We start from the raw sequence: 24,227 nt of genomic DNA on the forward strand, positions 1-24,227 counted from the left end.
GTTTATCCATGAAGATAAAGGAAATCTTTGGGAAAGTCTGTATTTTGTGTATCAGACCTCAGATTTCTGATGTGCAGAATGAAGGATTTGCATGCCACAAGCTAAACTCCCTTTCGACCCTTAAAATGCAGTGTGAACTCTAAAGGGTACCCTGGGGCTGAGGGAGATTACCAAAGGAAGGATAGACTTGGAAAAGGGATCCTCTCCCCAAGGCTGGGCTTCAGACCTCATTGGAAAAGGTGTGGTTTCATCCCACTGGATGGTGCAGTTCCGGGGATTGCCTGGACCACACTGTCTCACAGATGCCAGACAGCAGGGAGCAACCCTCTGGTTCAACAGGCTGTCTGAGGCTGACACACTGGTGCTCAGCTGGGGCCAGGGTGTTGGGAGCAGGCTTGCTGCCAGATCGGTGCACAGTATGATACCCATATTGGGATTAATGCAGGAAACAACCCTCTGAGGCACAGATGAGCACAGGATGACGAGTGAGAAAGCAGGGGAGGGAGTCAGGGAGCTGGTGGGAAGCTTGGAGTGCCCTGGTGCTTGCATTGGGAGGGCTGCAGCGAGGTGGTCACTGGACTCAGGCTAGGGCTTTGAAGTTGTTGAAGGATTGTGCACCTTGGATGCACCAGAGTGCCACCAGTTATCCCCATACTCGTGTTCCGCTACACACCCTTCCTTCTACAATGTCCCTCTAATGCCCTCTACTGATAAAACTGAACATTGTGCTCACTGTGAAGGAGAAATGCTTATTTTCAATCCGTTATCCCAGAGCAAATACTGAGGGTGAATTTGGAGTTGAAAGGCAGTGGGTTGATAATTGGCCCAAAAAGCTAGACTGGACCTCCCAGCAAGGCTTAAAACTGAGCCTCAGGAAGATAAGGAGAGTTGCCAGTAAATTACCTGTCTGCTCGAATTAAGCTCTTGAGATTCTAAAGGAAAACAGAACTATTCAGACTCCTTAAAACAAATCATTCATGAGTCCAGCATACAGCAACACATTATTGCAAATAAGCAGGAAAGTGTGATTTATAATCCAGAATAAAACTGTCACTAGAAGCATACCTTGAGATGATGCTGATGTTGAAATTAGCAAATGAGAACATTAAAGCTTCTTAAAGAAAAATATTGTCTTATGAATGGGGAATCTCAGAAAAGTGGAAACTATAAAAAAATTAAATGGAAATTCAAGTACTAAAAAAGTATAGTATCTGAAATGGAAACATTTATTGGATGAACTTAAAAGCAGAATAGAGTTGGCAGAAGAAAAAAGGTCACTGAGTTTTTGAAAACGCAATAGAAATTATTTGCAAAAAAAATAAATGTGACAAAACGAGCAAATCCTCAGTAACTTGTGGAGAATGTCAAGCCATCTGACATGTATAATTGGAGTTCTGAAAGGGGAGAGAGAGAGAGAGAGGGAGGAAGGGAGAGAGGATGTGGCAGAAAAAGTTTTTGAAACGAATAGTGGTTGAAAGTTTTCCAAAATTGGTGAAAAGCATCAGCCTACAAATTCAAGAAGTCCAGTAAATATAAGAAAGGATAAATTCAAAGAAAACCACAATTAGGCACATAGTAGTCAATCTGCTGAAAATTTATAATAAAGAGAGGAACCTTAAAAGCAGAGGGATGGGGAGGGGGAGAGGGAGAGGGGAACGATAGGGACATAATAGGAATGATTGCTGACTTCTCAAGAGCATTATGAACTAGAAGCTATGGAGTAACATTTTTAAGAGAGAAAAAAAACAGAAAAGTAAGAACAATTCTGTTAATCTAGAATTCTATATTCAATCAAAAATAAAGGTAAAGACAAGACATTTCAGGTAAATGAAAGTTGAGAATTTTATTTTATTTTTTTAAGCATTAAGTTTTATTTTATTTTTATTTTTTAAGCTCTTTATTGGAATATAATTGATTTACACTCTTGTACCAGCTTATGAGGTACACCAAGGTGAATCAGCTGTATTTATACATATATCCCCATATCCCCTCCCTCCCGCGACTCCCTCCCACCCTCCCCGTCCCGGCCCTCTAAGGCATCACCCATCGAGTTTATCTCCCTATGTTATGCAGCAATTTCCCACTAGCTATCTATTTTACATTTGGTAGTGTATATATGGCAGTGCTGCTCTCTCATTTCGTCCCAGCTTCCCCTTTGCTCCTCCCCCCACCCCGCCCAACCCTGTGTCTTCAAGTCCGTTCTCTACTTCAAGCATTATTTTTATTTTTTAAAGATATTTCTAATATTTTATTTTATTTTACTTATTTTGTTGTTTGGTCTTCGTCGCTGCATGCAGGCTTTCTCTAGCTGTGGCTAGCGGGGGCTTCTCTTTGTGGCGGTGCGTGGGCTTCTCAGTGTGGCGGCTTCTCTTGTTGCAGGGCACGGGCTCTAGGCGTGTGGGCTTCAGGAATTGTGGCACATGGGCTCAGCAGTTGTGGCTTGTGGGCTCTAGAGTGCAGGCTCTGTAGTAGTGGTGTATGGGCTTAGTTGCTCTGTGACATATGGGATCTCTCTGGACCAGGGATCGAACCTGTGTCCCCTGCATTGGCTGGTGGATTCTTAACCACTGTGCCACCAGGGAAGTCCAAAAGTGGAGAATTTTATTAGAGAGGAAAAGTTTTTCAGAAACCCTCCAGCAGACTTCCCAAGAGATTCTATTATTTGCTCAGATGCCTACACTGTACGGCCGGATGTCAAGGAAGGCTGGGAAAGCAAGGACCTGGCATTTTCATCCTTTTGGGTGAGGTTCCTGTCATCAAGGAATAGGGAGATCAGGGCAAAGAGATATCAGTTGTTGTGGAGGCAACTAGCAATGTCTGCCACCTGTGAATTAAATTACTTTTATAATCAGAAAGAAATGACAAGGATATTTGTTATTTGCTACATAGATGCAAGTAAAGCCAAAAATAAGTCATTTGTTGTTAGGTTGGCCATTTACAGATTCTTAGAGGGGTTTATAGAAAATTTTTAGGTATCGTCTTGTATTCCTTCCTCAGTATGCATTCAGTTTCCTGATAGTCCTGCTAGCCACTGGGCATGAAAAGACAAAGAATACAACTTGACCTCTGTCTGCTGGGTAGACAGACAGCTCTTACTGATTTTTAGCACCATCTTCTGGGCAGCATGTCATCTTTAGAGAATGAATGAATTTTCTTTAGAAACACTGGTTAGGAAGCAATTAATTCACCTGTGCTTGTCAGGAAGTACCTTATATAATAATAATAATAGCAGCAATATTTGTGACTTCCCTTTATTGAGGGCCAGATGGTATCCTGAGTATTTTCAAAACTTCCAATAATCTTATGCATTAAGTATTATCGTTCTCATTTTTATGAATTAGGAAACTGGGGTTTATATAAGGAAATCGCCTAAGGGCGTTCCATCAGTAAGTGGCAAAGCTAGGATTCAAATCTAGGACCGCCTGACTCTAAAGTCTCTATTCTTAACCAGATACCAATGGCTGTGGGCTGACTTGCATTATCTGTGTTAAAACATATTACCTGTTCAGTAGGTTGTAAGTTGACGTACACTAGGCGTTCTTGGAAGAGTTATGTATGATTTGCTTACTCATGGCTGTTAAAATTTAAAAAGTATTCTCATAAGGGAACCGTTCATTAAAATATATATTGAAATCATTCAGGTCACCTGCAGGATGATGCTGACTCCATGTTTGTTTTGTTTACATTTAATGTACTCGTATAACTTCTAGAAGAAGTCAGAGAGGCAATTTAATTTTCTGGCAATTTTACAAGACAAAATTAGAGCTGGCCCCTGTCACCAGTGTGCTTTTGAAAAATAATCCTAGTTTATTGACCATTTGGCACTTGAATGATTTAAGGATCTAGACATAAATATTTAATGAGAAAAGTAAGTTCACTTAAATTCAGAAAACTTATACTGCTCTTTTAATTTAACTCTGTAAGCAGTAGCTATTTTTCATGAGGCAGAAAAGATTTTCCATTTAAGTGGAGTTGCAGAGTAGTTAGTTGATGACTTGAGTCTGACTGACTCCTTGATAAAAATACTGAGTGTTAACTAGCAAAGGTCTTCTGTGTATCTACTATGAAGGGGCAGAGGGGAATGAGCAGAAGTTTCACTACGAGCTGGATCTGGGGTAGGTGGAGGAAAAGGTGGTGTGTGTGGGGAACAAAGGTCTAGCATCACGCTTTGCCATCTTATTCATGCAGAACTGCTGTAGCTCAGTGCAAGCCGAAGTAACACTGTAGCAGGAAAAGAGGTAATTATAGGACCTTGGGGTCCTTTCTATTTAGTTGGCTTATGGGGAAAACAACCTAGGATAGTGCTCAGGAGGCTTTTTAATGGTCCATGTTTGGAAGTGGCACACGTCACTTTGGCTCTCATTCCTTTGGCCAGAACTCAGCCATATGGCCACACTGCAAGGGAGACTAAGAATTGTACTAAACTATGTTCAGGAAGAAGGATAATACAAGGTACATAGAAATACCAGTATATGGAAAACTAAGCAAGTGGAAAAACATCAAGGCAGTTATTAACTCTGGGAAAAACAAACAGTTGTACAAGGAGAGGAATAAAATAAAGATGGTAGCAGCTAGCATTTATTGTGTACTTACTCTATACTTGGCACTAGTGTAAGTCCTCACGTTTCATGTTAATTTTCTTAAAAATTCTGTGTGATAAATGCTGTTGTAATAGATGAATGTTTATTTCACCAAAGTTTTGATATCACTGTATTTATTGGGTAAATGGGATAGGGGATGAGGGTAGTGGAGTAAGAACCAAATATCTTCTTTTACAGTAGGAAGTATAAGTAATGTGGAAATAATGGCTATGTTACAGTTGACCCTTGAACAACACAAATTTGAACTGTGCGGGTCCACTTACATGCAGGTTTTTTTCAGTAAATACCTACAGTACTATATGGTTTGTGGTTGATTGAATCCATGGGTGCAGAACCTTGGATGCAGAGGGCTGACCATGGGATTTGAGCATCCACAGATAGTGAGGATGGCAGTATAGAATTTATAAAATTAAACAGTCAAGATACAGCAGTATACACATACTGATAGAGGTAAACATCAGCAGAAACAACTAAAAAAGTTGAAACTCTTCAGGGTGACCAATTCAAGTGTAGGGTATGAGATTGCCCTCATGCTCTTGCACTTTCTGAACTATGTTGATAAAAATAAAGTACCTGGTATAAGAGAAACTATCAAGAGATATAAAATGAAAGTGATGTGTAGTTGTCATCACTTATATCTCTTTTCACATAGAACTGAGATGGTTTTGTAAATCACTAAATAATGAAGCCATACACTGAAAGGAAGCTAAGACCAAGTTTGTAGACCTGGGTTTGTCCTACACTGTATTGGCCAAGTCACTTAACCTTTGAGGATTTACTTCCTTTAAATTTTAATGAGAATGATGATCTCTTACAGTTACTTTAACTTCTAAAGTCCTGTAGTTCTAGGTGTTAGACCAACTAATTTTTGTTTTTAAACAATAGGTCTTAATGTGAAAGTATATGCTACAGAGCTAGCTTTGAGTGCAGCCTGGCGGTTTAGTCACAACCAACACCTTGTTTAATTCTTACCTAGTGTCTTAGGTAGCAGTCACTTAGCTAACAGGATTTTCTTTGTATCAGTTTATGTAAATAGTCATATAATTTAAATCATTTTCATCCAATTTTTTTTAAACCTGTTAAAGTATAACATAGAGAAAAGTGCATACATCACAGCGTGCACACAGCTCGGTGAACTCTTACAGTGAGCGTACGCTGATTTCCAGCACCTGGATTGGATCCTGGGTCAAGAAACAACATTATCCAGGGACTCCTAGAACTAGCATCCCACTGGATTAGGTGCAAGCTTTTATTTCCAAAGTTGATCAAAGGATTCAAACTTTCAGTTACAAGATGAATAAGTTCTGAGGATCTGTTGTACAGCATGGTGTCTGTGGTTGATAATACTGTATTTTATACTTGAGATGTGCTAAGAGAGTAGATTTTAAGTGCCCTCACCATAGGCACAGAAAGGTACCTGTGCCATGTTGGATGTGTTCATTAACTTGATTGTGGTATTTCACAGTGTGTATGTATATGAAATCATTGTGTTGTAGGCTTTAAGTGTAAACAGTTTTATTTGTCAGTTATACTCAATAAAGCTGCTGGGGAAAATAAAGAATATTATCATTATCCCAGAAGCCCCTGCCTCTCTCAAAAGATCAACCACTAGCCTGATTTCTAACCAATAGACAGATTTTGAACTATATATAAATGACATCTAGTCGCTATGTAAAATCCTACACGTAGACACAGATGTACATTCACATATCTCTTACCAGTGAAACAAATATATAAATACATATACGTAAATATCCGTGCACATATATACTTTTAGGTTTTTTGGAAGGGGAGGGATTGCCAGTTTTGTTTCTGGCTTCCCAGGATGAACATTTTAATTTGTTGAGATCTCCTGCTGATATTGATTGTATAAGAAGTATATACATTTATTAGCCACTTAGTGCTTCTAAGTGCTGGTCATAAAATCATGAGTATCTAACATGAACATTTTTGTTCTAGGTCCAGTGGCATTGCAGAGCACGGATGGTGGCAGGAGCCAATTTTTATATTGTTGGACGAGACCCTGCTGGCGTGCCTCATCCAGAAACAGGGAAGGATCTCTATGAGCCAACTCATGGCGCCAAAGTGCTGACCATGGCCCCTGGCCTGATCACCCTGGAAATAGTTCCCTTTCGAGTTGCAGCTTATAACAAGAAAAAGAAGCGAATGGACTACTATGACTCTGAGCAGTAAGTTTTACATTCTCTGCACGAATATGTGAAACACCTTGTGCTCTGAGCTGCTCCCAGGGCTTTAATGTATTGTCTCGTCTTTACAGTAACTTACCAGTGATAAGCTCTGTTGTACCCATTTCAGAGGGAGGCAAGCCAAGGAAATGAATTTCTCAATATTTCAGAAGTTAGAAGTAGAAAAAAAAATTGAATCTGTTTTCATGGTTCATGATCTCAGGAATTTTGTTGTGAAGTGTTTAAGGGCAGTAATGACATTTCTGTCTGCCTTATTACTGAGCATATAGGAGTACGTAGGAGTTAGTACCAAGGACTTAGTGATGATTGTGCTGATGAGCCCAGGGGATCTATGTAATGAGAGAAAGTTTAATATATATGCAATCATTGTGTGACAGGCACTGTCCTAATTGCTTTACAGGTATTAAATTGATACCTGTAATTAATACCCCATAATAATTCTGTGAAGCAGGTGCAGTTATTATCCCCACTTTGTAGGTTGGTAGCAAGGGGAGGCACACAAAGTTCAAACAACTTGTATAAGGTCACAGAGCCAGCAAGTGGCAGCTCAGCACTTGAACTCAGGCAGAACCCCAGCGCCTATGCTCTTGACCATTAAGAGTTCAACTTCTTTCTTAGAAGAACCAAAAAATGAACAACCTTTTAGTACAGATTACTGGTTGTATTGAGCGTGCATCTGTCTTCCTTTGACTGACAAAATTTTATTAATTGCTATTTATAGATAATATCAATACAGGCATACCTCAGAGATATTGTGGGTTCTGTTCCAGACCTCTGTGATGAAAACGAGTATCTCAAAAAACAAAATGAGAACAAAACAAAACAAAAAACCTGAGTACCTCAATAAAGCAAGTCACACAATTTTTTTTGTTTTCTGGTACATGTAAAAGTTATGTTTACACTATAGTATATTAAGTACACAACAGCAGTATTTCTAAAAAAGCAATTTACGTACCTTAATTAAAAAGTACTTATTGCTGAAAAACACTGACTATCGTCTGAGCCTTCAGTGAGTTGTCATGTGTTTGCTGGTGGAGGGTCTTGCCTCGATGTTCATGGCTGCTGACTGATCAGGGTGGTGGTTGCTGAAGGTCGGGGTGACTGTGGCAATTTCTTAAAGTGAAAACAACAGTGAAGGTTGTCGCATTGATTGACTCTTCCTTTCACAAATGACCTCTCTGTAGTACACAGGGCTGTTTAATAGCATTTTTATCACAATAGAGCTTCTTTCAAAATGGGAGTCAGTCCTCCCAAACCCTGCCGCTGCTTTATCAGCTGAAGTTGATGTGATCTTCTCAATTCTTCGCTGCCATTTGAAGATCTTTACAACGTCTCACCAGGAGTCGATTCCACCTCAGGCGACCACTTTCTTTGCTCTTTCGTTAAAGCAACTCTTCATCTGTATAAGTTTTGTTGCGAGATTGCAGCCATTCAGTCACATCTTCAGGCTCTACTTCTAGTTCTCTTGCTATTCCCACCACATCTGAAATTATTTCCTCCACTGAAGCCTTGAACCCCTCAAGCCATCCGTGAGTGTTGGAATCAGCTTCTTCCAAACTCCAGTGAATGTTGGTATTTTGACCTCTTCCCAGGAATCACAAACATTTTTAATAGCATCTAGACTGGCGAATCCATTTTTGAAAGGTTCTCGATGGACTCAGGCCATGTACATCAGAGGAGTCACTATCTATGGCAGCTATAGCCTTATGAAGTGTATTTCTTAAATAAGAAGACTTGAAAGTGGAAATTAGTCCTTTATCCACAGGCTACAGAATGGGTGTTAGGTTAGCAGGCATGAAAATAGCATTAATCTCCTTGTACATCTTCATCAGAGCTCTTGGATGACCAAGTGTGTTGTCAATGAGCAGTCATATTTTGAAAAGAATCTTTTTTTCTGAACAGTAGCTCTCAGCAGTAGGCTTAAAATATTCGGTAAGCCATGTTGTAAACAGATATGCTGTCATCCAGGCTTTGTTGTTCCATTTGTAGAGCAGAGGCAGCATAGATTTAGCATAATTCTTAAAGACACTAGGATTTTTGGAATGGTAAAAGAACATTGGCTTAAACGTAAAGTCACCAGCTGCATTAGAAAGCCAAAGGACAGGAGAGCCTGCCCTTTGAAGCTTTGAAGCCAGGCATTGACTTCTCCTCTCTAGCGATAAAAGTCCTAGAAGGCATCATCTTCCGGGAGAAGGCTGTTCATCTACATGGACAATCTATTGTTTAGTGTAGCACCTTCATTAGTGATCTGAGCTAGACCTTCTGGATAACTTGCTTCAGCTTCTACATCAGCACTTGCTGCTTCACCCTGCACTTTGATGTTACGGAGACAAGCTTCTTCCCTCAAATCTCAAACAGCAACCTCTGCTGGCTTCAGACTTTTCTTCTTAAACTTTCTCACCTCTGTTGGCCTGCATAGAATTGAAGAGAGTCAGAGCCCTGCTCTGGATTAGGCTTTGGCTTAAAGGAAAGGTGTAGCTGGTTTGATCATGTATGCAGACAACTAAAACCTCCTCCATCTCAATGAGGCTTGTTTTGCTTTCTTATCGTTCACATGTCCACTGGAGTAGCACTTTTAATTCACTTCAGGAACGTTTCCTTTCAACATTCACAACTTGGCTGTTTGGCACAAGGGGCCTAGCTTTCAGCCTGTCTTGGTTTTCAACATGTCTTTCTCACTAATAAGCTTAATCATTTCTAGCTTTTGATTTAAAGTGAGACACGTGCAATTCTTCCTTTGACTTGAAAACTTAGAGGCCATTGTAGGGTTATTAACTGACCTAGTTTCAATATTGTTGTGTCTCAGGGAATAGGGAGGCCCGGGAGAGGGAGAGAGATGGGGAACTGTGGTTGGCGGAGCAGTCACAACACACACGTTTGTTGATTAAGCTCCCCATCTTCTATGGGAATAGTTTATGGTGCTCCAAAACAATTGCAGTAGTCCCATCCAGGGTCATCGATCACCAGATATAATAATGAACAAGTTTGAAATGTTGTGAGAATTACAGAAATGTGACACAGAGACACAAAGTGAGCAAATGCTGTCGGAAAAATGACGCCAACAGACGTGCTTAACCCAGGGTGGCCGCAGACCTTCAATTTGTGAAAGACGCAATAAAGTGAAGTGCAGTAAATGAGGCAGGCCTGCAGGTACACTCTGTAACTTGAGAGTGGCAGTGTGAGGCTGTAGAATCGGAAGTTACGCGTGCTAGCCCTGTTCTTCCTGCCTGCCTTGAGATTCCTGGGTCGTCTCTGGCCGTGTTTCTTCACCTCTAGCCGTGGATGAGTGGATCCCCTCCCAGCCCCAGATCTGTCGTTCTTTCCAGGATCTATTTACGTTAGTAGGTGCTTCGTGTTTTGTGGATTGATGCTTATTTAGTACAAATTACATCAGCTTATTTAGTACCCCTGCTATTTGAGTATAAATTATAATTCATGTTCAGCAAATAGTTGTCTCTCAGATCTCTGGGGAGATCTGTGCCAGGACTCCCCTGCAGATACCAAAATCTTCAGATGCTCAAGTCCCTTATGTACAATGGTGTGGTATTTGTATGTAACCTACACACATCCTCCTGTATACTTTAAATTACCTCTAGAATACTTATAATACCCAATGCAATATAAATGCTACATAGATAGTTGTAAATACAATGTAAATGCCTTGTAAATAGTTGCCTGCCCATGATAAACTCAAGTTTTATTTTTTGGCTCTCTGTACTTTTGTGGTGTCAGTTGTTATTTTCCCTCTTTCATTTCTTATATTGTTTATTTGGGTCCTCTCTCTTTTCCTCTTGGTGAGCCTGGCTAGAGGTTTGTTGATTTTGTTTACGCTTCCAAAAATCCCGCTCCTGGTTTTACAAGTTTATATTTTGGAACTTTCTGGAATTCTCCCCTTACCCCTGAGTGTTTTCAATCAGAGGTTGGTTGAATCCTTGGATGTGGAAACCGTGGATATGGAGGGTCGGCTCTATTTTTAATTTGTTTTATCAGTTCACCTCTATTGAGAGGTGCTAATTAAAAATTGACTGAGCCCAATAACTTCTAATCTGAGAGCACTCATCCTTTTTCCTGTGATACTGTGCAGTTGACTCTGCTTTCAGGAATAATGCTGGTCCCAACCCTGTGTCCTCATTTGATGTGGCCCGTTTTGTAATGGTACAGACAAGAAGGAAAAGGAAACTTTTTTTTCTTCACATCTTTATTGGAGTATAATTGCTTTACACTGTTGTGCCAGTTTCCGCTGTACACCAAAGTGAATCAGCTGTATGCATACATATATCCCCATATCCCCTCCCTCCCACGACTCCCTCCCACCCTCCCTATCCCACCCCTCTAAGTCATCACCCCTCATCGAGTTGATCTCCCTGTGCTAGGCAGCAGCTAAAGCTTCCCACTAGCTATCATTTTTACATTCGGTAGTGTGTATATGTCAGTGCTGCTCTCTCACTTTGTTCCAGCTTCCCCTTCCCCCACTGTGTCCGCAAGTCCGTTCTCTACGTCTGTGTGGGAAAAGAAACTAAAAATCAAAACACTCTCTGGTTTCTGAAAAGGACATAAAATTTGATGGCATTTAACTAAATAAGTTATCTGGATAAAGAAATACTACTGTTAACAGTGGAGTTTGAGGGATTCATTGGCTTCTCATTTAATGATAAATAATTCTGGAGAAAATGCATAATTTTAGATGATAGCAGGCTTTTCTGAGTGACGGACTGTAGCAAAATACAGGAAAACCTTATGAGTCAGTGAACAGAAAAGGCTTATTAGATAGCTGGCTTGGGGAAATATGAAGGAACTCCGGACTGTTCCCTTGGTAAGACCACTCCAGACGATTATTTCATTGATTGATTGATCGTTTTTTAAGGACTTCTACTGAGATATAATTGACATACAATAAACTGCATATATTTAAAGTGTACAGTTTGATTTTTTTTCTTATCAGTAGTGTATATATGGCAATCCCAATTTCCCAGTTCATCCCGCCCCCCCCACCCCCCCTGCTTTCTAGACTATTATTTTTTGAAGATCTAAGTTGTGGCCCAGGTTATAGTATACTTCAGAATCACACCATGAAAAGAATTTGCAATAAACCAGAAAATTTTTCCCCTTATACAAAATCAGGGTTTGTCAATACTTAGAAATAGTTCTAAATCATAGTGTGTTTTGTTTTGGCCTAAAAATGTGTGTGTGTTAATGTATGTGTGTATATATATACACACACACACATACTTATATACATACATACACACATACTACACTTTCACTGTCTAAAAAAAGTGCAGCTGTGAAAGTGGTGTGCTGAGAGTTGTAAATGGACTTTTTCTACCAAAGAGATACCTTAGAATAAGCTTAAAGAAAATTTCTTTAAAGAAAAAACAATTAGGGTAAACCTTGAACTGTATTACTGCAAAAGGTGATTGAAATGGAAAATATAAATTAAATGTTAAGGAAAATAAAAAGTTTTCATATATAGGTCTGTCCTTTTGTGGTTCAAAATACATTGGGCCACCATCAGAGATTTTAATTTACTTAGTCTGGAGAGAGCATTACCCATCGGCAATTCTTTTAAAAGCTCCCCCACAGAGGGTAGCCTAGCCTTCTGGCAAATCTGTAGAATGTGTAGTGTCAGAGATGGAAAGCTGCACAGGGCAACCCTTCACTTCTTACCCAGCATGAAATTTATTTGTATAGTTTGCATACAAGATGTTAGCAGCGTACCCTTATTCTGAAAGTAACAATTAGTCACTTACAGAGTGAGGGGTGAGCAGTAGAGTCGTTCTGCTCGTGGTCAAATACTTAAAACTTAGGCAAGTTTCCATTTTGATGAGTTAAGGAGGCAAAACTAAAGGGAGCTGAGCTTTTTTTTGACACTTCTTGTGCCAACGCGTTTCATTACTGTGGTTTCTTTGCATAATCAGCTGATTTAATCGCCCACAGAATCCTAGAACCCATCTGTATGTAGTTGAATGATGTGCTGGGAAGCCCTTGATAACTTTCATGTTTTGTCAAAGCTGTGTAATACTGCTTTAAGTCTCTCTTTTAATCATTCAAAAGCTAAATAATTACATCAGTTCTCATAAGATTTTCCGATGATGAATTCTATATTAGTTGCATGACTGGCTCATTTTCTTGGAATTTTTTTTTTTTTTTGAGTTACCAAATCTTAATAAATTGTAACTTGGGAAGCTTTAAAACTGCCTTAGTTTGCTAATTTTTTATATTTTTGTTCAAATATAATTACGCTGATGGGAATATGTTGGAAAGTGATTAAAATTTTGTGGAAAGTCTTTGATGTAGTGAGAAAACACAGTTGTTAATTATGCACATATGAGGTTGTCTCATGTTTGATTAATGGATGTTATTCAATGCCAGTTTTTATGTAATTAATGATTTTGTAGCCTTTTGATTTGATTAAATACCAGTATAAGACAAGGCTTAGGGAGAAAAAAAACAAACTTCATCAAGATTACAGGCAAGATATTATTGATAAGAATTATGATAAAAATCATCTGTTTATACTTAGGAAGTTAAGTAGGTTCATATTAGCTGTAATAATCGCTCAAGGAAATTTAGTTTTAGGAGTATAAGATTAAAGCCCAGGGGCTTCCTAGGTGGCGCAGTGGTTAAGAATCCGCCTGCCAATGCAGAGGTCACGGGTTCGATCCCAGCTGCAGGAAGATCCCACATGCCACGGAGCAACTAAGCCCGTGTGCCAAAAAAAAAAAAAAAAAAAAAAAAAAAAAAGATTAAAGCCCATTCTTTCAGATATTACAAACTTTTAGAGATAATTCAGCTATTTCTAATTTTTCTCCTTTATGCAGTAAATCTTCTTTGTATTTGGATAGATAAATGCAAAATTTTAGTTCAGATTATTGAAATAGCAACTCACCAAAAAGAGAGTGCACGTGGGTGAGAGTGCTTGCTAGAAATGGGGCTGTGAAGGGACAGGTGGACATGAATGTTTGCTATCCGGTTATTTTCATGTTTTCAATAGAGTACTTCTTTCATATATTTTAATGCTGGAGTACAGCTTAAATCAGTGTCATTTTTTTAAAAGCACTCTACTTAGAGGCATCCTTCAAGGCTTTTCTCATATATTTTTCACCTGCTCACCTATTCTAGTGTTTCTGTGTGGTGACTCTTAAAGCTATGACTCAGTGTTTCCAAGTTGCTAATTATGCTAGTTTTCGATTGCTGTGTAACAAATGAACACAAATTTAGTGGCTTAAAACATTAGCCATTTATCACCTCACAGTTCCTTAGGTCAGAAGTCTGGGTGGGCCAAGCTGGACAATCTGGCCAGGTTGGGCTCTTATCTGAAGGCTCTGAAAAGAAGCAACTTTCAAGATGACCTTTGTTTGCAGAATTCAGTTCCTTATGGTTTTAGGACTGAGGTCCCCATCTTCTTACTGGCTCTCAGGTGTGGGTGGCTCTTTGTAGCTAGAAGCCATGGTGAGAGTCTTCCTTGGGGGCCCCACATCTCAGCAGTAGAACCTGTCTCAGGTCAAATCCCTTTCAGGCTTCAAATCTCTGACTGCTGTGTCATCTGAGAATATTCTTTGCTTTTAGAGGGCTTGAGTGATTAGGTTAGGCCCACTCAGATAATTTCACTATTTTCGGTCACTTAATTCGTAACTTTACTAGCATCTGCAGAATTCCTTTTGCCATGTAAGGACATAGGATGGTAGCACATGAGGGGAAGGTCATGAAGGCCATCTTAGAATTCTGTCTACCACAGTACAGGGGGTGTTTTCTGCTTACATTTCTTGGTATTATTTAACATGCCCAGAAGCAGCTTTACCTTTCCCCTCAGGTATCTCCAAATCCTGCATTGGCAGGCGCATTCTTAACCACTGCGCCACCAGGGAAGTCGTGTATATTGTTTTGAAGTCAACATGTTGTGTTGAAATTAGTAGAAAACTTTCTGACTTTGCTATGCTTTATTCATTTATTAACTATTTGTTGAGTCTTTACTATGTACATGCCATTGCTAAATGTGGGCATGTGGTTGGAAACAAGCAGATATTGTTGCCTTCATAGGACTTACATTCTGAAGAACACAGACAGTAAACCACTTAAGGGTGGCATACGCTTTGCAGAAGACTTGTGGGAAGCTCTGCTAACACTTGTCTGACCAAGTCTAGGTTATCAGGGATGGGTTCCTGGAGCAAGTGATGTTTTGGGCTGTGCTCCAAAAGATGAGGTAGGCATTCCCCTGGTAAAGAAGGAGGTAATCGCATCCTAGACAAAGGGGATAGGTGCATGGAAAGGTGCTGAGGTGTGAAGACCCAGAGGGTTTGGGAAGAAGGCCAGGGTTGGCTGGAAAAGGGAGTGAAAGGAAGATGATGAGATAGGGACTAGATAAGGCAGTTCTTTGAAAAGTACAAACTGGAATAGATTTTTAAAAGATAGTGTTGTTACAGTGTACATTAACTATTAGGAAGTTCCGGTTTTTGGTAATTAGGTAAGTTGATTCTCCTAAGAAATTAATTCTTAAAGAGGTTTTCCTAAGAATTCACTAATTTCTCCTAAGAAATTAACTAAAAATTCTGGATAAAGGAAAACATTTTCATAAAAGTATTGTGGCGCTGATAAGATGATAAGAACTATAAGGCTGAACTATTAAGTGAAGGTTAGAACTTCAGGTAAGTTGAGTGTTGAAGTTCTTTTGTCCTGGTTGACGTAGCAAACCTGAGAGTTGATGTCTACGGTCGTGACCAAGGTGGGGATTCTCCCTCCCACCTTAGGTTGTTAATAGAGAATCTGAAGTGAACCCCACCCATTCTCCGATTCAAAAGCTCAGAACTGCTTAAATGGACCAAACTCATGTCACCTGGGTTGTATCAAAACGAAACAAATAAACAGCCAAAAAGCCCTCAAGCCATGAAATTAGTTTATGGTGGTTCTTAGCTGGGCATGCCTCTAAGTATTCAGCAGAAGCAAACGTAGACTCTTGCTGGAGCATTACTCCTTTGTCCTAGACCTCAGCTTATTCCCACAAATAATTATACAAGCTGAACGAACAGTTTAAGTTAAAAATGATAAAGTATACAAGGAAATATAGCACCAAAGTAGCGGGGGGGGGGGGGGGGGAGAAACTATAGTCAACACAGCAGACCTGCAGGGACTTCATGTATTGGATTGGCCAAAAAGTTCATTTGTGTTTTTCCATAGAGTTCTGAAAAAACAATGTTATGGAAAGGTCTGAATGAACTTTTTGGCCAACCCAATACTTAGAATTACCAGACGTGGATTACAAAGTAACTATACTTGCAGTGTTTGTTAAAGCAAAGACAAGCTTGAAACTAATACAACAGCACATAAATGTATAGAAATGACCTAGCAGTATAGAAAAGAGAAAGATGGGAGGGAGGTCAGAGTGGAGGTGTGCATTAGTGCAGGGGTTAATGAAATGATAGTTGAGGTTTAGGTAGCTTACAACAAGGGGATTGGAAGAGAGATGAGTACGCATTCCCTGGAAACTTCTCATTTGACTGAATGTCTGATAGGAACTGTTCTCTAGCTTTTATTTATGAGATTTTTGAGGGGAGGAAAACATGTTGAATTAAGGATTTTGGTAAATTAATTCGAGATAATGAAATTTTTCATTTATTTCAGTTGGTCTTTGGTTTGGAAATAAAAATTGTTAAATTTGTTATGTGTGATGCCAACCAATGCTTTTTGGTTCCTGGAAAGAAAGCCATAAATAGCCAATCATCTGGTTTTGAATAGTTGATTTGTATTTGAAGAGAATTCTTAGTGTTTTGATGTACACTGTATTATATGAGTTTCTTTCGAGTTAGATGAAAGGTAATTAGCCCCCAGATAGTTAATCAGATTCACTTTTAAGTTACTACCATTATTTTTAGTTCTATCAGAGAAGAAGCTCCCCTTTGCATCTCTGATTATTATCTAGTTAGCATTTTTTAAAAAGCTGGTCTAATTGATTATGAACTTCTGAAAGATAAACTTGAAGGCCTCTCTGCTGACCCCAGCTTCTTGTCTGTTTGAGCAGCTTGTGCTGGTGGCTCTGATGGCCACATATGTGGACTGAGAAACAGCAGATGGTTGTAAAGATTTAAAATCTTCAACAAGCGGTCAGAAGTGGTTGCACTTTGGAGTTGGTCACGATGCTGGCCGTATGTAGTCAGTGTGTCCCACGTGGGACAAGATGCTGGACCCACAGGGTCCCACAGAGCCTGCTGGATGGTGTGCTTTTTCTGTCCTTGTGTTCTAACCCCTTTCCCCTTGGTTGTTTCTTTTTGTTTGTTTTTTGTTTTTTGGGGGTGTGTGTGTGTGTTTTAAGAGGAGGCGTCCTGTCAGCTGTGGATTGTAAGACTCTGTGACCAAGTGGTTTTGAAAAGGGAAAAAAAAAAAAAAAAAAAACAGACGTGCGTTTCTTTTTTTAGGTGCCATGGAGATGGGTTAATGAGTGTGATTAGGTCGACTTAACTAGAATTGCTTTGTAGTGAAAGCCTAAGGTCCTTCATTTAGTAGCCTTTCCTGCTTCTGCCAGATTCCCAATTACTCACAGATAAAGTTCAGAGCTAGTTTTAGATCATTCCCCAAATGCCTCAGTTTTTACTTGATTTAATTTTTTCTGTAAGATGCTATCCATTTAAAGATGTAATTGTGAAAACTGATTACACTATAGATAGTGACTCGAGTGTCGGGTCCTTGCACCTGACCTCTCATTAAATAAATCCTCGTGTGACGGATAGAAGTACAAGTATGAAGCAGAGGGAAATAAATGTGTTTTCCGCAGCCAGGGTGGAGTGGAACCACCAGCATGTGGAAGCAGAAACTCCCATTTCATGTGATGAAGAAATGCTTGTGGCATGCAGGGCAGATGGGGTGTGAAATAGCGTCAGGAAAAGAGGTACCCAGGGACTTTGGTTTTAAAATGCAATTTCAGAAGGAATGCAAGCAGACCTCTGGATTGCAGACCGTTTGGCGTTCTGAGGAAAGAAAGGACTTTAATTGGTCTGGCTTTTTCCCTTTAATCACAAAGTCAGGACAGAGTCACTCTATAAGCTGCTTCCTCATTTCTTTCCCATTGACCATCAGAAAGAGGAACTTTATGCATGGGACACAGGACTTCCTTTTTTGAAATCAAAATTTTAAATTGACATGGCCAGAAAGATCTAGGGTCATAATTTTCCTTAATGGGGCTTATTTAGGGAGTTGATAAGTGAACCTCCTAAGGAACTGAAACATTCAAGCAATGCTTGTCAGATGATTCTCAGCTGAACTAACCAGTTGTACATCCGGTTGGAATGAGGGTTTTTTAGATGCAGTTGGAGAGATCTGGATCCCCCCACACCCTTGACTTTTCTTCTCCAGGTGCTGCTTTGCTAAGGCTCCAGGCTTTCTGTAGCCTGGGGATAAAGCCACCCAGCTGTGTTGATGGCTCTTCGCATCATCAGTTCATTCCCACGCAGGTTCTGATTACCCTCAGGAGACAACCGTGCATCTTTATTGAGAAGGTTGAGACCATCTTGCATTAACCACCTCATCTTTTTCTAACTCCAGGTCCTCACTGTTTCTCCTTTTCTTCATGTTTCACCCTCCTTGTCAGAGCTCCTTTCTGTGTTCTTCATTCCAGACTTTCTTCTCCATCTTTCATTTCTTTCCTGTTACCCTCTCCTGGCTTTCACAGCCTCTCCTGTACGCATGCTAGGACCTCCCTTTTCCAAAAAAGAATCTTTTCTCCACTCTGTGTCTCTCTGCCAGTTTACCATTCCATCTCTTTTTTTCCCCTCATCCACTAAAACTCCTTGATTCAAGAAAATTTAAATGCTGATTTAAATTTTTATTTAAATTTAAATTTTAAAATTTTAAATTTAATACTTAAGTTTAAAATTTTAAATTTGAATGCTGATTTGTGTAGCCAATGGATTATTTTCCCCTCATGATCACCTTCCTTAGCCCCTCTGTGGCCTTACCATTAAACATTTTTCCTTTTCCATGACTTCCATGTAGTCATCTTGGTTTCTTGGTTTTCTTCCTACTCTTTTGACAAATGCTTTCCCTTTTGGTAAGTCTTCTTTCTTGGAGAGATTATTCATTTTCTTGAACACAGTTTTCACTTTAGTGTTGATAAATTTAAAAATTATGTTTCTAACCCCAACCTTTCCTGAATTTTTTGGAAATCTCCTCTCATAGTCTTGATATTTTTTCTCACATGCAGTCAATTTCTTTTTCTGCCCTTAAGTTGTAGTCATTTATGTAGGAGAAAGATGATAGGATAGCTTACTTCATGTTTCAACTATTGTAACCAAGACATCTGCATGGGCCGGTTTATTATAATAGATTTGACTTTTCTTGCATACTAAACACATGATAGGAGTGGGAGATACTCCCTAGATTTAAACTTCTTGACTCCGTCTTGCTTTGGAGCAATATCTGTTTTTTTTTAAATTTTTTTTAAGATTATTATTTTATTATTTATTTTATTATTTATTTTTGGTTGCATTGAGTCTTCCTTGCTGCACCCTGACTTTCTCTAGTTGTGGTGAGTGGGGGCTACTCCTCATGGTGGTGCATGGGCTTCTCATTGCAGTGGCTGCTTTTGTTGTGGAGCAGGGCCTCCAGGTGTGTGGGCTTAGTAGTTTTGGCTCGCAGGCTCTAGAGCACAGGCTCGAGGCACACAGGCTTAGTTGCTCCGTGGCATGTGGGACCTTCCCAGACCAGGGATCGAACCCATGTCCGCTGCATTGGCAGGCAGATTCCCAACCACTGCGCCACCAGAGAAGCCCTGGGGCAGTATCTGTTAAACTTTGCTTTTCTTCCATCATCTTTGAAAATGTGTGCAGACATTTAAAAGATGTTTTACCTAAAAAGATGACAGCTGTTGGAATATTGAGTTGAATATGTATTTTCCTGTCTTTCTGGAAGTGCCGGGAATAGAAGAACAGACAGGTGACTGGGAGAAGGTGTTGCATGCCTGAGTTAAAGAAGTAGTGACTTCTGTTTAATAGCAAGAGATGGGATTATAAAGCATTAACATTGATTTTTCCTGTGGCTGATTAAATGAGTTATACTATTTTATATTCATATCCTGTATGTATAATGTTCCAGAATAAAACTCTTAGACATGTTTCACAGTGGGGTAGGATATTCATGAAAGTCTGGGTACCTCACTGGGGAGTCGGAATGGCCAGAATTAGGGCCAGCAGCAAATGTGAGAGGGAGAACTAGATCCAGGACCAAAAGTCAGGTTGATCTTAGGAACTAACAGTAGTGAGCAGGCATAGGGATAGGCCAGATGCAAGAGGTAGCTAGAGGCTAAACCAAGTCCAAGACTCAGAAGCCCAGTGAGCAGCTGGGGCATTGGGCACACAGGTAACGCACATCAGAAGGGCAGGAGAGGCCAGAGACCCAGGTGCGCACGCTGGCTCTTGAGGAAATCGCAGTACTTCTTTCCTGGTCTGGAGCTCAGTCCTACCAAGTGGACAACCCCAGAACTCATAGATAGACTAAGTGAACCAGGTTAGGAACACAGTGTGTGGGTTCCCCCAACTAAAGTGGAGGTGAGCAAGGTCAAGAGAGAAGCTAGATCGGAAGCTGACTACTGAAGAGGTCACGAAGGGCATGTAGAAATCTCTAGTTTTGAATAATCCAGATTTAGAGAAAAGGGAATATATTGATACACGGAGCTCAGATGAACCACAGCTGTCAGAAACCCCATCTTACGCTTTTTTGGCCAGAGGATAAAGAGTAGTGACTTGTATAAGACTCTGAATGGTTGTATACTGAATAAAAATTTTCTGTACATATACCTTTTCATTCTTTCATATTTCACCAAGTATTTATTGAGTTCCTAGTTAGAAAGCTAATAAAGTCCTTGATCACTGGTCAGTACTTATTGAATATGCTGTATGTCCCCAGCACTGTTCTTTTTTAAAATTTCACTATAAGTTTTTAAAAATGTGAAATATTTTTCTTTTTTTTTTCTCCCTTTCAGCCATGAAGACTTTGAATTTATTTCAGGAACACGAATGCGCAAACTTGCCCGAGAAGGCCAGAAACCTCCTGAAGGTTTCATGGCTCCCAAGGCCTGGACCGTGCTGATGGAATACTACAAATCCTTGGAGAAAGCTTAAGCTGTTAACTCAGCCGCTTCACATTTGACACCTCACTGGGTGACAAGAGGGGACCATGTAGTAACTGTTGGCATTTCTTTGTGGCAGTACCTGTCTGGATGTACTTCCTAGAAACAGACCCCTTTCCTGAACTAGCATCAGTTTTGGTCTGCCTATGAGTTTTGTTCTGAACTAGTGTAACACACTCCTGGTCTTAATGTATCTTTTCCACTTATAGTTAATATTCCTACAATACAGTTTTAAAATCTTGTCTTTTTGTATGGTATTTATGCTTCTGTCTCATGATTTTTTCAAGCTGTTGTATCAGTTGTAACCAATAGTATACGCATTGAATCTCACTTTTCATCTCTCAAAAAAAGAAAAAAAGTCCACTAAACAGTAAACTTGGCTAGACCTTGTTTTGGAAATTTTACAAGACATCTGTAGCAATTAGATTTTTTTTTTTCTACATTGAAAGTATAAACTGCTTTCTTCCTTCCCATCAGCTATTGATCTCTCAACTGTTACACTCTAAAGTATATTAATATCTGTGTAAGCCCTGAATGAACTTTATTCAATAAAATTAAACTTTTTGGCTTCTTATTTATGTGACTTTTTAAAAAAACATTGTTTTGTTTACGCATTCTTTATCCTTCTTGTGAAAAAGTTGCTGACGGGGAAGGGAAAATATAGGCGTCTTTCATTACTGGAATCTATTGATAATAATTAGTTCCAACCACTGTTTCATAGTGAATTTTTAAGTGGGAAAGTAATAATGCATTCTCAATCCATCTGAAAACTCAACCTGTTTCCCCATATGTCACTCTAATATTCTTAAATACCTAAGATGGTGGTACTAGTAATAGAGACATGATAGAGGGAGGTTGAGGGATGCCAATTACTTTATTTTGGGGGGGGGGCAACATATCAAGTTTGCTTTTGTAGAATATCCTCAAGTAGAATATTCAAGAGGAGATGCTTATTTATAAGGGGCTGAATATATAATTTTGGTTGAGATGCCAGCATTTTTTATTTTCATACTTCCTATGATGAAATAATCTTATATGATCTGACCTTGAAAATTCAGCATTATGAAGAGATGGCAGATTATACATGGAGATAGTGTATTGGCGTTAAGGCAACTGGGAATAAGATACCACTAGGAAAAGGAATAGAAGGAGAAATGAAAGCAAAGTAAAAATGGATGATTGAGGGAATCGATTAGTGAGAAAGTTGATAAATAGAAAAAAAATGGAGACTGTGAATAAATAGTTTCTAGTGGGTAGATACATTCACTACTGGATACTGAATGAAAATATTCATTAATGGATGATGTAAAAAGTATATGAATGTGTATATTGATGGGAAAAATTAGAGGTGATAACTGATACGACTTTTTTAGCTCCACATTATCTAGATCTCTTTTACGGAGATCTCCTTTATATAAATCTTGTATAAATCTTCAATCATTATACACACACACACACACACACACACACACACACACACACACACACACACAGGTTGAAGGGTTGGAGAGGGATTCTCCAACCACAGACAGCTAAAGTGTGACATAGCACCTCAGCTCAGCTAATTCAGAAACTCCAGCCTCAAGTGCTGAATGTGTTGGAATGATGCAAAGATGTAGAGACAGAATGAATCATGGTTTCATGGTGGTGACGATAGAGTTGAGATTCTGGGGGCAGTGAATATCCTGTGGGGGGCACCCATGGCAGTGGTGTCTCCTATGCGGAAGTAGTATCCTATCTTGAATGTTCCAGTGGCATGATCTTGGCTGAGTTCTCTGCCACTAACCTACTTTCATTCCTGACCATTTTCTAAGCCTTATTCTCTTGCATTTTCCATCAATTCTATAAGAGACCCAGCAGCCTCCCCATATATTCCTTTGCTGCCTAAATTATCTAGAGTTTCTGTTGTTTACCAAGAACCCTGATCATAACAGGTGACATGTAAAAAAAAATGTGTATTTCACATTAGAAATCTTGATACTGTTAAATTCAAGGTGATTTTTACAGCTGACGTATTTTAAAAGTTTAAATATAAAGAAAAGAATCTTAATACTTGGCACTCAGAAAACATATACTTTTTTTTTTTTTTTTTTTTTGACACACGAGCTTAGTTGCTCCGCGGCATGTGGGATCTTCCTGGAGCTGGGATCGAACCCGTGACCTCTGCATTGGCAGGTGGATTCTTAACCACTGCGCCACCTAGGAAGCCCAAATATATACTTTTAAAATTACAAAAATATACTCATAAATCAAGCTGAGAAGATAACAGAAATCAACAGCACCAGGGTGAAATGTAATTGAAAATGTAGCTTTGTGTCCTATTACATAACTGTCCTTTCTGAATTAGTCCCATGGCACCCCTTGTCTTCAATCCACCAGAGAGGGACATGATGAAAACATAATTCTAGGCCCCTGTGTTCTTGGGACTGGCCACCCACTTGTGTGTTTCAGAGAGATGGAGAAGAAAATAAAAGTACTCATTGATTTCTACCAGTCCACGGGTTGCTATGTGTCTAATCTACAAATATGATATATGCGGAAATTTTCTTTTTCCTTCCCAGTTCATAAAAATGAGCCCAAACCAATCTTTAAAATCTTCAGCCCTTACAGCAAACCTCTCCTGCCAAGTGCTCTTGGAAATCTAATGCCATTTTTATCTATCCATCAGCTGGAAAAGTGAATGGAAAAATAATTATTTTTTTTAAAGGAAGGAGGAAAAGAAAGTGCAATCATCTTGGCAGAAATATGTTTTAAATCTGTCAATTCTCTATTCCACTCTGATAATCAAGACCACATATTTGATTTTCATTTCCATCCAAGAGGGGAACAATTATGTCCATCTCTTGGAAGTTAGCGTTTAAATACTTTATCAGGAAAAATTCAGAAGTCATGCTTCCCACATATGGTATATTTTTTATTAGCACATATGTATCCAGAGGTGAGTTGGCTCACAAAGCAAGGAAGTATTTGCCCACTGGGCTTCTTTTATGTGTGGGCTATATTCCTTAGAGGGCCTATAAGCCCCTTTGTATTTCTGCGGATTCCATTTCCTCCTCCACACAGTCTTGTCCTGAATGTAATTATATATAAGTTGTGCAAAACACATTCTGTCCACCTAACTCTCAGTCAGTCTTTTCTGGACTGAGGTGCAAGCTGGCCTCCCTAAAGGTAAGTACTTGAGGACTATAATTGAGCAGGGGTGTGTTGCAATTGGAACCTCTTTTTCCTAACTTCCTGTTTCACGAGATTCTCAGGAAAGTGGCACCAAAGTTTAGGGCCTAGATTTGAAGAACTGAAATTAGAAAC

At 39.5% G+C, this 24,227-nt stretch overlaps 1 protein-coding gene across 4 annotated transcripts in view; it reads left to right on the forward strand.

The window, feature by feature from the left end:
• The window catches only part of PAPSS1 (3'-phosphoadenosine 5'-phosphosulfate synthase 1), a 99,006-nt gene extending 77,511 nt beyond the window's left edge, over positions 1–21,495 (forward strand). For all 4 annotated transcript variants that reach the window (XM_057705969.1, XM_057705970.1, XM_057705971.1 and 1 more), the window contains 2 exons: positions 6,561–6,790; positions 20,775–21,495. In XM_057705969.1, the coding sequence (XP_057561952.1) occupies positions 6,561–6,790; positions 20,775–20,913 (369 nt within the window). In that variant the 3' untranslated portion in view covers positions 20,914–21,495. The remainder of the gene's footprint in view (positions 1–6,560; positions 6,791–20,774) is intronic.
• Positions 21,496–24,227: the final 2,732 nt, after the last annotated feature.

Source organism: Hippopotamus amphibius, chromosome 13, assembly GCF_030028045.1.
Source record: "Hippopotamus amphibius kiboko isolate mHipAmp2 chromosome 13, mHipAmp2.hap2, whole genome shotgun sequence".
Classification (NCBI taxonomy): domain Eukaryota; kingdom Metazoa; phylum Chordata; class Mammalia; order Artiodactyla; family Hippopotamidae; genus Hippopotamus; species Hippopotamus amphibius.